Source organism: Drosophila busckii, chromosome X, assembly GCF_011750605.1.
Source record: "Drosophila busckii strain San Diego stock center, stock number 13000-0081.31 chromosome X, ASM1175060v1, whole genome shotgun sequence".
Taxonomy (NCBI): Eukaryota; Metazoa; Arthropoda; class Insecta; order Diptera; family Drosophilidae; genus Drosophila; species Drosophila busckii.
In genome coordinates this window covers 19,044,472-19,060,599 of record NC_046608.1, presented here as the reverse complement: position 1 = coordinate 19,060,599, position 16,128 = coordinate 19,044,472, and the positions used below count along the sequence as shown (strand labels likewise).

The 16,128-nt window shown below is 32.9% G+C and overlaps 1 protein-coding gene across 1 annotated transcript; it reads left to right on the top strand.

Annotated features, from left to right (window-relative positions):
* The first annotated feature begins 4,047 nt into the window (after window positions 1–4,047).
* LOC108606135 (inducible metalloproteinase inhibitor protein) lies at window positions 4,048–4,703 on the top strand. Its single transcript, XM_017995988.2, has 2 exons — window positions 4,048–4,312; window positions 4,369–4,703. Exons 1-2 carry the CDS (start codon window positions 4,231–4,233, stop codon window positions 4,578–4,580), a joined length of 294 nt encoding a protein of 97 aa, XP_017851477.1. The 5' UTR covers window positions 4,048–4,230; the 3' UTR covers window positions 4,581–4,703.
* The last annotated feature ends 11,425 nt before the right edge of the window (window positions 4,704–16,128 follow it).

The following is a 16,128-nucleotide window of genomic DNA, read 5'->3' as shown; positions in this document are numbered from 1 at the left end:
AGCCTCAAAGTGCAACAATTCTGAAGAAATTTATATTTAAACCAAAACGCTGTTCTAGTATATTTAACCGAAATAGAATACATATTTAGTGGAGCTGTAGTCAAGCTGCTGTTTTAGATATAACTGAGTATAACTGAGATATTGAATTCAAAGCCTGCTTATGCTCAAACTATGTGAAAATTGTTATAATTATTTATTATATATATACGACAATTGCAGTTTTTGCTGTACTAAATTTCAATTTGAGCGCTTGTGAATTATAAATTAATTTTAAATAACTACAGCGAGCATTTTAACACGCTTAAATCTTAAAAAATGCATAGAAATTTATTTTATGTATTAAAAAATATATTGCCTACATTTTTCTAAAATGCTTATGAGCAGTTTGTGGCTATAAATTATTATTAAAATTAAAATAAATAAATAAATAAAAATTGCAGTTGTACTTTTAAAAATTATTGATTATTTTTCAGCAAAAGAATATATTTTATATGTTGAAAAATATATTTTCAAAAAATTTTAAAAACGTTATTAGCAGTTTGTGCTTATAAATTAATATCAATATAAAAAACGTTCAGCTATTTTTTGTGTGCTTTGAAAGATTATTTAGAAAAACTTGTTAATTTTTTAGCAAAAGAATATATTTTTTATATTGAAAAATATATATACGAAAATTTTTAAAAAACGTTATTAGCAGTTTGTGCTTATAAATTATAATTAATATAAAAAAAAATAGATAAAAAAAATGTTGATTTTTCTACGATTTTTTATTCATAAATTATTATTAAAATTTAAAAAAAATTGTAATAAATTTTTTAAACTATTGTTTTGTTTTAATGAACAAATTTTGTTTATTGTACAGTTTATATATTAACTACAATAGCCAACGCTTTATGCTTGGCTATAATGAACGTCTCTTAACGGGCTTGGCTATGGCCGTTTTAATGACAACTACAGTGAACTACATAAGTGTGCGCCCATTAAAATGCTTGGCTAGCTGCAATTGTTATTTTACATTTGCAGGAAGTGCCGAGCGGAACTTTTGAAGCAGTTCCAGTTCGATGTGCTGCATTCATCATTAGCGTTCATAATGTTTAGGGTGCACGCCTCTCTCTCGCTGAGTGGGCAACAATGTTGCAGCTTCGTTGGCGGTCGTTTAACGAGCGTAGCACACAGCCCTGGGCGCCGAGTTGCTGCCACGTTTTATTGCAACAACTATAAATGTGTGCGCGGCTATCAAAAAAAGGAAAAGAGCAAAAAAAACTTTTGCATAATTTTTCACTTAGCAGCGACAACAACAAGAAGAAGAAGCAGCTCAAGCGCTTTGATCGACATCTCATCTTAACTCATCAAGCATAACAACAGAAAGAAATTCCTCACGCTTCACACAATTTCGCCCGTCGGGCATTGTTTAAGAAATTCCACACGACAACCCCAAAAAAAAAAACGCAGAGCAGACGCATGCAGCAAGTTAAAGTTGCACGATGATGATGTTGATTTTGATTATGATGCCACAAGCTGTTGAAATGTGTGACAAATTGGGCGTGTAAACTTGTGCTTGTGGGCGTGGTAATTCAAAATTGAGTAATAAATTAAAAACTATACTATAAACAATTAAAACACGTTTGTTGCCTAAGTCATTTGTGTGTGTGTGTGTGTGTACAGGAAGCGACTGAGGCCAAAATTAAAAGCCAAAGCCAGACACTTGGCCATATAAGACACTTGGCCGTTGTAATTGACATCATTAGACTAAAGCGCAGCAGTTGCAACCAAAAGCAGCAACTAGAAAGTGGTACCGTTAGCAGCAGCAGCAGCAGCAACAAATGTTGCAAACAAAATTATTTAAATATTTTCACTTACCCAAGCAGTTGGCAGTTATTGTTAATTAACAATTTGTAATAAATTTGATGGCTTTTGGTTATAAACAAAACTAGCGAGAGCACAAAAGAATTTTATTAGTATTTACTGCAGTAAGCTGCTATTTGTTATTGTTGGCTGCATAAATTCTCTCATAGACAACATCAATGGCATTTACATACACACACACACACACACACACATGCATACATATATATATATATATATATATGTTTGTTTGTAGAACTCTCTATATGTTTGCGCTGAACGCTGAATTTGTGTTGAAGTTGAAGTCGAAGTCGAAGTTGGCCAAGAAGGCATTTGGGCATACCACAACTCGCGTTCGCTCTCTCTCTCTCTCGCTCTCTCTTTCTTATGCTGTAGCTATCTCATGTTTGCTGCAGCGCAGCGCGTTTGAAACAAGTCAGGCAACTTTTTTATATTTTTTTTCTTCTTTTTGTTACTTTGCTCATATTATTGGTAGCGGCTGCTGGATTTGGATTGCCTTCCTTTTACTCTTTTACTACACACACACACACACACACACACACAGTTGTACGCTTGTGTTGTATTTTTGTTATTAGTAGCATTTACTTTGGAATGCAACAAAGCGAGAACGTTTCGGCAGCGCCTTTAGCCATTGACTTGTTGTTGTTGCAAATACAACAAAAAAAAAAATTTAAAATGCATGGCCTGGTTAACGCTCTCTCTCTCTCTCGCTCTCACACACACGCTTAAGTGCAAGCGAGAGCCTTAAACCAAACAGATGTCGAAAGCAAAAAGTTCAAAGGCCGCCATCAGCTTTTCTTCTTATTAATTTCACTTGTCCACTTTACAGATTTTGCACAAGAAAAAAAAACACACACACACACATGCACACACTTACACATACACATGCGTACACTTGTACGCACGCACAAGTTGTAAGTTGGATTTTGTTGTTATTAAAATGCAGCCAGACGCGTTTAATTGTTGTTGTTGTTATACCTGTGTGTGTGTGTGTGTGTCTGTGTTGAATTGCGCGCGTTAATTAAATAGAATTTACACTTTTTTTTTAATATTTGCTTTTTACGCAGCCGCAACAAAACAACGACAACAAGCGCGCTCGCACAGGTTTTAACACTGAGTGTGACCAAATGTTGTCAAAACGATCTTTGCATAGCACTCGCCAGTGCTGGCACTTTAGCTATATTTTAGCGTTTAGCTAGCTGTTAGACTGAGCAGCGCATCGAAAGCTTACAGCTGTTCAGTGTTGCTTATTAAGCTTATTAAAAGCTAGTTGTAGCTTTTTTTTGCAAGTGATATTAGCGCTGCCAATTTAGCGTTTTGCTTAACAGTTTTATAAATATTTGAAGCAATAAATACCAAACAGCGTCTATCTATCTGTCGTTTTTTAGTTTACGAATTTTTGTTGCATGTTTTGTTAGTTTTTATGACTGCATTTTATCGATTTCGCTACATATACAACCTTTTATTTGCTCAAAGTCTTCATTTTGCACATTATAGTTTGTAGTTCTTTTTAGTCTTGATTTCTGTCATAATTTTTCGAAAATTAGTTGACACTTTTTCACTTATATAGAATTTTGAAATAGCTTATGGCTTGAAATCTAGCCTTATTTTAATTTTGCTCAATTGCCTTGATAATAGAATTAAATTTGCAGGCACCAAAGCTGCCAATTTATTTATATTATATTTTATATTATCAGTAAATCCCAGTTTTGCTAGTTTTTTTTTATTGCATTTGTTTGATTTCGGTAGATGTACGATCTTTTTTTTTTGGTTTTTTGCTTGAAGTCTTAATTTTGAACATTATAATGAGTTTGTCGTTTTTTTTAACTCTTCTGCGTGATTTCTGGCATAATTTTTCAAAAAAAAAATACGACAGCACTGGTGAAATAGAATTTTGAAATAGCTTATGGCTTGAAATTTAGTTCAGTTTTATTTTGGTAAATTTTCTTCATAACAGGCACCGACCTTTTATTTTTTTAAACTTGTAAATAGGTTTCAATACTCTACGACGGTGTTTTTCTTATTTCTTAAGTCATGAATTTCGATTTCACAGCTCTGCGACCTTTATTTTTAGGTCTTCAGTGAAGACTCTTCACATGAGTTTTGACGCAAATTTAAAATCTAGCTTATTCTAGCTTATTTTCCTTAAACTAGCTTATGTAGCCTTTCAAAATCTGGCAGCAGTGCTGCTTTGCTTTTTTCAAAATTCAAATATTATTGCTCACACACACGCGCATTCATGTTATGCGTCTGGTAGTTCCCCTTTGAGCCAACAATACGCATACGCCATGGGAGGCAGCTTTATAATAAAAACACGTTCAGTTTTGTTTATCAGTTTAGTTTAGTTCCAACAGCTACAACGTTATGGCGTCGTCTACAACTTTGAGCATTATTTTTATGCTAATTAGCTGCAGCCTGCTGCTGGTTGCTGCTGTGCCGCCTTTGAGTAAGTGCTTAACTGAACTTAATGCTGCACTTTCTATAGCTGTATATACTTGATAGATCCTCGCACTTGTCCTAAGCATGAAGTGTATTTAACTTGCGGCGGCAGTTGCCAGACCGAGTGCGCTACATTGGGAGATCCTTGCCTTATACGTCACATACGTTGCCCTGATGGTTGCTACTGCAAGGAGAACTTTGCTCGCAATGCTGCTGGAGCGTGTATTCCCATATCGCAGTGCAAGAGACGTGGCGGCAGCAGTTATTCCAATTAAGATTGCGCATCCATTGTCAATTAAAGCAGATTGAATGCTGATAAAAACAGCTGCTTAGTTTGCTTTTGTTTTTATTTCAGCTGCCGAGTCAATCAGAAATGAAAACAAAGCTCAATTATATTGCTGACGAGCACAAAAATTCCAGTTTTTAATTACCACTGCGTGCTAATTAACATATTAATTATTAATTAATTAGCAACAGTTAGTGTGTGCAGTGTTAAAAGCTAATTGCTTTTTGGTTAGTGTCTTAGCTGTTTGACTTGGCTAAAAATAGCTAATTTTGGTTATCGATATCGATCTTTATTAGCGCAGCTGCTATTTAGCGCGAAAAAAGCTAAATTGCCAGCGCTGCAGCGTAGCGTTTGGCGATTCAAAAGCAAGCACAACGGTAAAAAGAAAAAAAAATGATGAATTGCGCTTATTAATGGCAATTCGCTGGAAACAAAGTGTTGTAATTAGATAAATATTTGGGCAAAACAGAAGTTCAATTGCAGATATCTTCAAATTTGATAAGACTGATGAGCAAGTAGTGCCTAAAGAAGTTAACACGCAGGAATGAAGAAAAAAAAGACAAAAAAGCAGCAAATTGAAGCGTCGTCAACGAGTTTATTAATATTCTTGAATATAGAACAAAAATTGCAGCGAGAGGCAGCGGAATAACAGTTAATCAAGCGGGTTATTGAGTTTAAGATGTTTTTAAACCATATGTAAGTAGCAAAGAATTATATAATAGCTAAATATTAGTATATGACTTGTCTCTTTCAGCAAGAAATCAAACGCTAAGCAGCAATCTTATGTGGCAAATAAGCAAAAGAGCGCAACTTAAATTTGCTACAGCATGAAACAAATAAGTTGAAAACCAAGCTTAGTACAATTAATGTATAACTAACATATGAAACTGATAGATCCACAGCTACGGCAAAATCAACTTGCAACTAACAATCTAAATGAGCTATTGGGTGCTGCCTGCCCAGCTGGCACAATAAGTAGCAGAATTAGCTGAAGAAGAAGAAGAAGCAGAAAACTTTGAAAGCAGCAACAAGTTGATGCAGCAATTGCAACAATAAGTCCAAAGCATGGCAGCAATATAGTTTGCAACATAATAAGTTGAACTATAAGAAGCTTATGGAATTTGCCGTCATCAGCTTGAGACTTTCAATCAATTTTAATATCGAAATGTGTGCAATTTATTGTTAACTATAACATTTGCATTTGAATTGTTAACAAGCATTATGCTGCCTCATTAGTTTGTCTTGGTGTACTTGGATAAATAACAAATTAATCAAATTATATAGCAATTATTTTAATTTTACAAGCATATAAACGTTAAAAAGTATAAATGTCATTTTAAATGCACAAAACTGAATAATTAGCTTTATATGCTTAAATCCAATTGCTACTAACCATATTCCAATTTTGCAGCAAAAACATGGAAGCGCCTTATGGAGAAACAACTGACGGCAGCCCACACTAGTGTGCATAAATATTTTGACGCAACTTTTTGCATCCTAATATTTTTTTTAAATGTCTAGAAAAAAATGTCAAAAATCTGTATCAATTTTTTAATGGTTACTTAATGGGTTAAGACATTAGTATCATTAAAAAGTGATTTAGAAGACCTTTCCATTGATACCAATATGTCAATAACAAAATGCTCAATTGGTGAGCACATTCAACTTTAGTTTCGTCAAAATATTTATGCCCACCAGTGTAGAAAAGGTCAAAATATTCCAGTTAACTTATGTCATATGTTAAAATTGTATTCAACTTATGCAATCTGTGTTAAATGTTTAAATTATATTCAACTTGTTGAATATTCATAGCTAAGAGTTTTTGTTTTTTTTTTTTAACTGATTTAGAACATGCACTGGAATTAAGCCACAATTCCTGCCCCCAGCCAACTTCTGGCAGAAGTCAACCAAAAAAATATAATAATTTTTATAAATCTTATAAATAAATTAAATGTAAGAAATTGCTTAGAGCATAGAGGCCTCAATTGCTCTGGCTACATATATCAAGCTAAGTAAGTTAAGTATTTACTTAATAACAACTTGGTTTATATAATTATATTCATAAATCTCATCAAAAAATTAAATATAAGAAATAGCTAATATATATACAAAAATAGTCTGAAGGCCTCAGTTGCTTTGGCTACATAATTAATAGAATTAATTCTATGTTACAATTAAAATAAATAAATAATTCGCAAATATTTAAAACTATGCAACTTATTGCTGTATTTAAAATTTAATTGAATATTTTAAATAATTTTGTTATTAGTGTTTACTACTTTTTTAAAGAAACGCTCATTATTTCTTATATAAAATTAATTATATATTATGTTGCTAAGACTTTTTAATAATATTTTAAACTATTTGTATGATTTGTTAATAAATATGGTAGCTGTATAAATTGTATATTATCAATTACGAATGTACAAAGCTTGTTATAAACATGTTAAATTATTTATTTAAGCTATGTATTCAAAGGTTAACAAAAGAGTAGCAAAAGCTCTGCTGCTGCTGCTGCTGCTTTGGCCACTGCTGCTGGGGCATCTTTATTGTGGAAAGTTGAAGCATTTGCTTAACTTGCCACTTGACTGCGCCTTGTATAAATATTGCCTAGATTACGCTCTATGTGCCGTCATGACAACAGAGACGAGGACGACGACGACGACGACGACGACGACGCCGCCTTATCAATTGACAGGCAGCAGGAAAAGCAGCAAAAGCAACCGATAAAAAAAAGGTGCAAAAGCAAAGCTGACAGTCAAATCAAAATTGAGAACGTGTTAGCCGCTGCCGCGTTACGTGGCAAGTGGCAAGAGAGAGTTGCAGCAACAACAACAACAACAAGCAAAATGTAAATGTTTGCTAACATTGAGAGGGTCTAAAATGTTGGCTCACTACCAAGCCAAATGTTAATAAACTCACATCATGTCAGCCCCAAGTCACGTGTGTGCGTGTGTGTGTGAACTTTATGTAAACTTTTGTGCTTTAAGCGTAGAATGAGTTGGCAAATATTTGTGTTGAATGCAAAAATATGCCAAAGGGCCTTGGGCTTGGGGGCTGAACGATTTTAGACACTTTGTGGCATGCCACAAATGCATGTGCAACAGACTAGTGCAGTCCAAGCCCAAAGAGTGTCAAGTGTGTGTTGTTGCACAATTGAATTGCCGCCTATCAAATTTGTGGCACGAACTGTGCGCGCATCATTGGCTGCCACAAAATGTGAAATTAATTGATATATTGCCACACACACACAAACAGACAGCGACTGACACAATATTTATGCAGCAAAAAGAGAGAAATGCAAAATATTTTATTGAGCGCAGCAATGAAGTCATTGATTGGCGGCGTTGGCTGTTGCATGTTGCACCTTTTATGACAAATTAATTTTGCTTTGGCAAATATGCGAGTTGTGCTCAGTGTGTGCTCCAATTCGCTTGCATGGACAGCTTGAAAAGATGCGCCATCGAAACGAATTTGTATTTGAAATTCAAACATGTTTGTATAGCCATTGCCACCGATATCCACTTGCCACACACACACACACACACACACACACACACAAAGCTTGACGCGTTGCGCAGATTCCCTTTTATATTCGTTGCTTGTTTGCTTGTCTCTCGCCGCTCTCAAAGGCACAGCTGGATGCAGCCACACAATTGCTGCATATGCCACGAATTTATTGAATTTCTCCTTTTTTTAGCTCAAAAAGAAATGCTGCATGGCTGGGGGGTGGTTGCTGAGCTGCATAGCAGTTTCACATGAATAGCAAAATAACGGTAAACTCCAACAGCGTCACTTTGTCAATTGCGCCTTCGCAGTCAACAGAAAACTATTTTTTTAATTAATTTTTGCACGAAATTTAAGAATTTTGTATATAACAATATGTATATAAATATTAATTGTACAACAAGTAAACAAAGTGTGTGTTTATGAAATTTCTGCAGCTTTTTGTATGTTAAATGTCATTCGGTTTTTCTTAGAATTCTTTTGAATGTTTTAAATTACTAAAAATGCATGCAAAGTGTCTCTATGAAATTTCTGCAGCTTATGAATTTTGCAAAATTTTAAATGAGCTGCTATTTTTCTTAGAATTCTTAGGCCACTTTGTATTCAAAGTATCTCTTTATGAAATTTCTCTAGCATACGAATATGAATTTTGTTAAATTTTAAATGTTTGCTGTTTTGCTTAGTATGCTGTCGAATTTTTAAATAAATAAGAAATAAACTAAGCAGTTAAGCTATAAAAAAATTGTACTGATATATACTCTTATAAAAAGTGAAGAGCAAGGAGAGTCAAAAATTAAGTTTAATTTAATTAATTTAATGCAAATAATTCCTAAGTTATTCGTTCTGAAATTTTCTATTTCTTGTCAAAAACATGACAAAGCTTATTTGTGTTTTATTTAAGATTTTTAAATATTTTTTAATTGCTTAATATTGTGCGTGTTCCGCTTTTATCGATTTGCGGGGCAGGGGGTAGGAAATAAAACAATATAAAATAAAAGCATTATGTGCTGGGTATAGAAGCAGCTACATAACAAATTTGGTTGATTGGGCTTCTTAGCATTGGTACTCGCCGGATATCTGTTGAGCCGTCATTTGTGGCAACTGCTTTACGATGCTAGCCTCTCCAGTAAGTCAATACACAACATTTGCACTAACTATGATCTAACTTTCCATCGATTTTCAGACCGACAACTCTGGTTACATGCGCTAAGCCGACTTTTGATCTTTGTGGGCATACCAGTGGTCGTCTACCTGGGCGTCTTTTACATAAACTTAGAATGCTCCTCCATATCTTTAATATATATACTATAAAAGGTGCTGAATATCCCCTAAAAGGCGTGAGAAGTTCGCAAGATCAGTTTGTAAGCTTAAAGTTGCTGACGAAAGCAAAAATTCGTTGCAAATGTAAAACAAAATGTAGCGCAGTTTAATTTTAAGCGCCTATTTAAGCAGCCCTAGAAAAAATTTACTCATAAACAAAAAAACCAAAGGGTGCATAAAATATTCTTTGTTTTGTTTTGTGGCCAACGTGTTTGGCAAATGTTTGTCCAGCCACTTGGACGTAAGTAGCAGCCGCCAACTCAATGACGCCAATGTGTGGCAAGTGTGTGTGTCTGTGTGCGTGTGTGTTGCATGTAGCTGACACCTGGGAACAAGTGCTACAATTGCTGCTCGGCGTGCTGTTGAACGAACTGTAAACATTGCGTAAGCAACTGAATCAATATGATGGCCACAATGATGAGACAAGCAGCCATGCCACATGATGAGCTGGGGGTGGGGGTGGTGGGACAACAAATTGACGTCGGCAGCGCTATAATGATGACTATTGTCTTTGGCTCTGACGCAAATGCTGGAGTGGGCGTGGGCGTGGGCGTGGGCGTGGACATGTTATATGTGCTGCTTGCTAAAAAATCCTTGCAATTTGACAGATATCAAGTTGTATGGCAATTGACAAGCGTTGCGCGCATTGGTTGCATTGTTTGCATTGTTGCACAAACAGTTATGCACGTGTGTGTGTGTGTGTGTGTGTGGCATGCTACACTACACACACACGCTCACGTTGCAAGCAATTTCAAGCCTGATGCCTGCCGGTGAAATGCAATTGTTGTTTGTGTGCCCCACACACACACACACACACAAACTGTTGACAATGTGTCAAAGGTAGGTCAAGCGCTTGCTCGCTCATTGCCTAAAAGTGGGCGTGGCAGCGGCTTCAGTTGGGTGTTAACAACAGATAAAACCTTTTGACACAATGTCCGCCGTTATTGTATAGTCTATTGATTTTTAATGCCACCCACCTCCCCTCCCCCCATATATTACTTGTTTACCATCGTCAAGGGCCACACAACAGCCTTGTCACGCTTAAATGCATTTACTATATACTATATATATATATAAATAACTAATTTTTTGCTTTGCTTTCGCTTTCGCTTTGATTTTAGTTATTGCTATAAATTCTTTGGCTTTGCTTTTTTGTTTGCCCCATGTGGCAGCAACTGGCAAGTGGCAAGCAGCAAGTATGTGTGTGTGTGTGTGCACTTGTTGACCGAAAAAACAAATTCGCCAACCATTTGACCATTTTTGGTATTTGACATTTTCGGTTTTGCGGTTTGCATTCAATTTAATTGCATGGCGCTTCTTAATGGATTTTAGCTGTCTCACACACACACACACTCTTAGAAGTTTCATTTGTCAAACTTTTGTTAAGTTAGCGCTTTAGTTTTAATAATAAATTAAAGATAACTAATGAGCAGCTTTATTCACTGAATAAGCCATAAGCAATTGAACTTATTTTATTACTTAATATTTATTACTAAATTTATTATTAAAAAAAAGCTTATTAATTTTATTCGTTTGATGTAAGAAAAATTCTATTCCATTTTGAAAAATCTTGTCAATTGTTGAGTAAAGAAATATTATAAAACTCAATATATTTCAAAACAGCAACAAAATGTATCACTTAGTACAAAAACGTTTTGGAAAAGCCACAAAGCTTAAGTTGTTATTTGTTAAAAATAAATCTAATAAATTAAAAATCATAGACGGACTATCAAGTTTTTAAATCAAATAAAAACTGCTTAACATTTAAAAAATTTCTTGAATTCTTTATAATTTTTAGCTTAACAGCAATATTTAACGCCCAACTTTTTTATATTTAATTCAAGCACTTTTTATAAAAAAAAATTGCCGCTTTGCATTTTTAAAGTTCGAATGTTTATGTTTCGTTTTAAGCTAAAAGCAAAACCAAAATTGCTAAGCATATTCAACATTTTCAAAATTTTATAAGCTACATTTTATATACAAAATTTGATATGTTAAATCTCAATAGCAATATTAATTGTGGCTTTTAATAAATCAATAAATATTTTAAAATATTTTATTAAAAGTAATAGAACAAATAAAGCTAAAATAGTTTTTTTTTTTTGAAATATTTGTGTATAAAATGTGTTAAAATTTGAATGTTAAGATTTAATTTAGTTAACACAAATATTGATTTATGGCCTAATGTGCAGCTTGGTTGGCGCTGATTATATTTGCGCACTTGCATGTGTGTGTGTGTGTAAACTAAACAGAAATGTCCCTAATTAATTGAGCCTTTGTTAGAACTTTAGAATCAATGTTTAAGCTGCTGCATGGGCATAACATATGTTATGTATATATGTTATATATATATTATATTTGCATGTGTGTGTGTGTGCAGCAGATGATTTACAACAGTTACAAACGATATGGTGTAATAGGATTTCTCATGCTCAAACATGCATAGGTCTTGATTATGGAAATGCCACAGATTTGCATGAGGCATGCAACGCACACACACACACACACCACTGCATAACAATAAAATAAGCTCATTTGCAACATCATCATCGTGAGTGAGTGAGTGAGTGGCGGCGTCGTCATCAACGACGAACACACGCACAACGCCAAAAGCGGAAGCGGAAACGCTGGAAAAAGCAATTGCCGAAATGGGCTAAATGGCCCCAAAATGGCAAAAGGGGTAAATGCCATTGCAACATGTTGCACAACTGCTCTGTGTGTGTGTGTGTTTGTCTGTGTGTGTGTCTGTTGTTGCAATTTATTGGCAGCTGCAATTAGTTGGCAACACACACACACACACACATCCGCATCCGAGCAAGCCAAACGCACAAACGGGACAAACTTGGATTATGCCAATTATGTGGACAGTTGAGCATTGAAATTATTATTACAAAATTCCATTGAACTTACCAAAAAGTGCTGCAGCTTCTAGCAGCAGACACTAAAACGAAAGAAAAGCAAAGAGTACAAAAGTTAGATTGATTGAAAGCTGAAGAGCGCATTTATATATTTATATTTATATAAATTAAGAGCAAAATATTTATAGTGTTGACTTTAAGTAATATGAAAACATAAAAATAAGTAATAAATGTATAAAAATATAATACATATTATAGTAACAAATAAAAAGAGATAAATATTTTATATACAATATTAAGAAAAATAGGCAATCAAATAAAAATAAGTAATAAATAAATTATATAAATTTATTTTTTTTTTTTTAATTGTAGCCTAGCATTAAATTTTATGGTACAAATTGGTATAGCCAGAGCAACAAAGGCCTTCAGGCTGTGATGATATAAATGAATGAATGAAATATTCAGAAAAATAGGCAAACAAATAATAAAAGGTAATATGCATAGAATTGAATAAAATTATAATAATAATATATATATATATTTAAAATAATTTTATATTTATAAACAAATAAACAAACAATATAGATAATTATTTTATATAATAAATAAATATCAAAGATAACTTTTTAATTATATTTGTTCAATTGTATAGTTTAATTAATTAAATATATATAATTGTATTTATTTAATATTTAGTACTCATTTCTTAAATTATATAAATAAGTTTATTTGTTTTTAAATATAACACAATTGAATGAAAAATTTGCTAATTTCTTAATACTAATACTAATATTGAGTGAGAAAGTGAGAGAGAGAAAGAGAGAGAAAGAGAGAGAGAGAGAGGGAGGGAGGGAGAGAGAGAGAGAAAGAGTAAAAAATTGAGCAAAGAGAGCGCTACTAAGTCTTAAATTTCAAACTTATGATATATAGAATATATACATATATTTGTTCAATAATTGTATAGTCTACATTAATTAATAATTTGTATTTATTTAATATGTAGTACTTGTTTCTTTACTTATTTAAATAAGCTTATGCTTGATTTTAAATAAAACACAATAAAATCAAAAAATTGCTTATTTTTTAAGCGTTAATATTAAGCAAGAAATTGTGTGGGCGAGAGAGAAAGAGAGTATTAGCTTAAATTTCAAACGTTATATAAATCTAATTTCATCACACTCTTAATGGCTTTCATTTTTGCCAATAGATGTCGCTGCCAAAGCGTTCAAATTTGAAATTCAGCGAAACTATCTGCAATGCGAAATGTGAGCACGCGCTAATTATTGCTGCCAGGCTAGTAAAAGCAGCTTACCCCCCCATCCCTGCGCCCTTTCCAAAAACTTAACGTTGCCGCTCTCAAAGCGTCTGGCTGCAGTGCCACGCCCCGCACCGCCCGCCCGCCCAACAATGTGAAATGCAATAGTAACAATTAATTGCCATCATTATTTAGAATCCTTTCATGCGCTTCATTTCAGCGCCCCACCGCCCACCGCCCACCAAATGCTGCTCCCATCTCTTTGCAGTTAACTGTAATTTTCTATATTATTTTCTTCTTGTGGAAACTCTTTGTGTAATGCACCCCATGCAATTTGTTGTATTCTACTTTCTTTTTCTTTTTTCTGTAGCTTATTCTTATTCATTTACTTTTTGTTTTTATATTTTAGTTACAGTTACAGCGCCACGCCCACTTCGTCTAGTAGGCTTCGCCCTTTTGCCGTGTTGTTTATTGCGCTGCAACTTCCGTTACAAACGAAGATAAATTGTTGGCATTTTTTTGTTTCCTTCTCTTTTTTTTTTTTTGTTGTTTTTCTTACTCTTTTCTACTTAGAGACTGTTTGTTGTTGCGTTTTTTCTATTTGAGTTTTCCAACAGCAGCTGTTGCTGCCACTGCTTGAAAAGCAACATGCGCACAGTGGTGTCAAACTCTATATTTTATATAGAAAAAAATTCATTTGCCACAAAATCAAAATAACAAATTTAATATTTAATATTTAATATAAAAAAAAATTTTTTTATATTAAAAACATTTTCTACATAATAATTACTATGCAATGATGATTTTTATGCTTTGCTAACAATTATCATTATTACTATTTAATTTTTGTATAAGCTTGACAGCAATTAATTAAATTAATATAAAATCTCATTTTATTTAATTGAAATCGCTTTCTTGTGCTTTTGCCACAGCTGCTGTTTTTTTTTTTTTGTTTTTTCATTATATATACATATGTCATTTACTGATTACAAGTTCGTACTGATAACACAATAAATTTCGAAAAATTGTGTGCTCTATTTGTTTGGCTAGACCCCAAATGAGGCTTTGGCCTCTATCAGCGCCAACGGGCAAACAAAAACAATAAGAAAACTATTTGAAAATAAATATATTGCCATATCATGTTGTTTTGATATTTATTGTGTAGCTATAGCTATAATTGCAAATTGATTTCTATTTAAAATTAATGTTGACTGCGCCCACTGTGCGCGTTTATTTTATTAAAATTTAAGCTAAAGTTGCAATAGTTTATGCATTGACGATTTATGCTAGCATCTGTCTCTATCGCTCTCTCTCTCTCTATCTCTCTATCTGCTCGAAATCTTAATGTTCAGCGCTTCATTTTGTTAAGCTCTCGTCACATGATATGAGTATATATATAATTGATTAATTGCTTAAAGTATATAAATACACTGGCAGAAAATTGTGTATGATAAGCTTAAAAAAATATTTGAAATTTATATAATGTGCATAATTTGTTGCATATGCATAATAAATATATTTAAAGCAATGAATTTAACAAAGCGTAAGCTGCCTAAGAAATTAAATTAATTAAAGCAGCTCTTGGGCGTTAAGAATTAGTTAGTTAAAAACAAAATTAAGCAGTTAAAATTTGATTTAAGAATTCATCATTTTGATTTTTTTAACAATTAATTAGTATTTATAAGTTTTCTTTTAAGTAAATGTATTTAAATATATTTAAAACAATGAATTTAATCAATGTAAGCGCTTTAAGAAATTAAATTAATTAAATACGGTCTAGACAAAAAAAGTTATTGGCTAAAAACAAAATCAAAAAAAAAAATTTATATAAAAATTCATAATTTTTTTTTAACAATTAACTAATACTTCTATTTAAGTAAATTTATTTAAATATATTTAAAGCAATGAATTTAATGAATGTAAGCACTTTAAGAAATAAAATTAATTAAAGCAACAGGTAAAATTTAATTCAAAAATTTATAAATAAATTTTTTTTTAGTAAATTTATTTAAATATATTTAAAGCAATTAATTTAATCAATGTTAGCGCTTCAAGAAATTTAATTAAAGCAAAAAAATCAAAGGGGAAGAGTTTAATTAAAAAATTCATAATTTTGTTTAGCAATTAACTTGTATTTTTTAAAATAAATTTTAACTCTAACTCTATTTATTTTGCAATATTTATTTTTTGAATTAATATGAAATATGTGCTGCATATGAAATGTAAATTGAGCTGTGTATTAAGTAAAATTGTGTATTAAATTAAATTAAATTTAAGCTGCAAGTTTTAAAAGTTTTATTTTTTTCAATGAAACTGCGCAAAAGTTGAAGTTAGTTTAATTTATATTTAAATTCAATTGTTTGCAGCTCTAATTGATTATTTGTTTCAAATGGGGGGGTGGAACACCCTGTATTGTTGTCCATATGGAGACAGCGGCGATAGATAATCTCGCACATTGACCGCCACAAAATGAGCTTAACACATAATCGTCGCTGGCCGGCGGCAGTTGTCAATCAGTCAGTCAGTCAGAAGCTTGCAGCTGATAAGATAAGCGACGCAAAGCGACGAGCAGCGTCAGTCAGTTAGTTAGTTAGTTA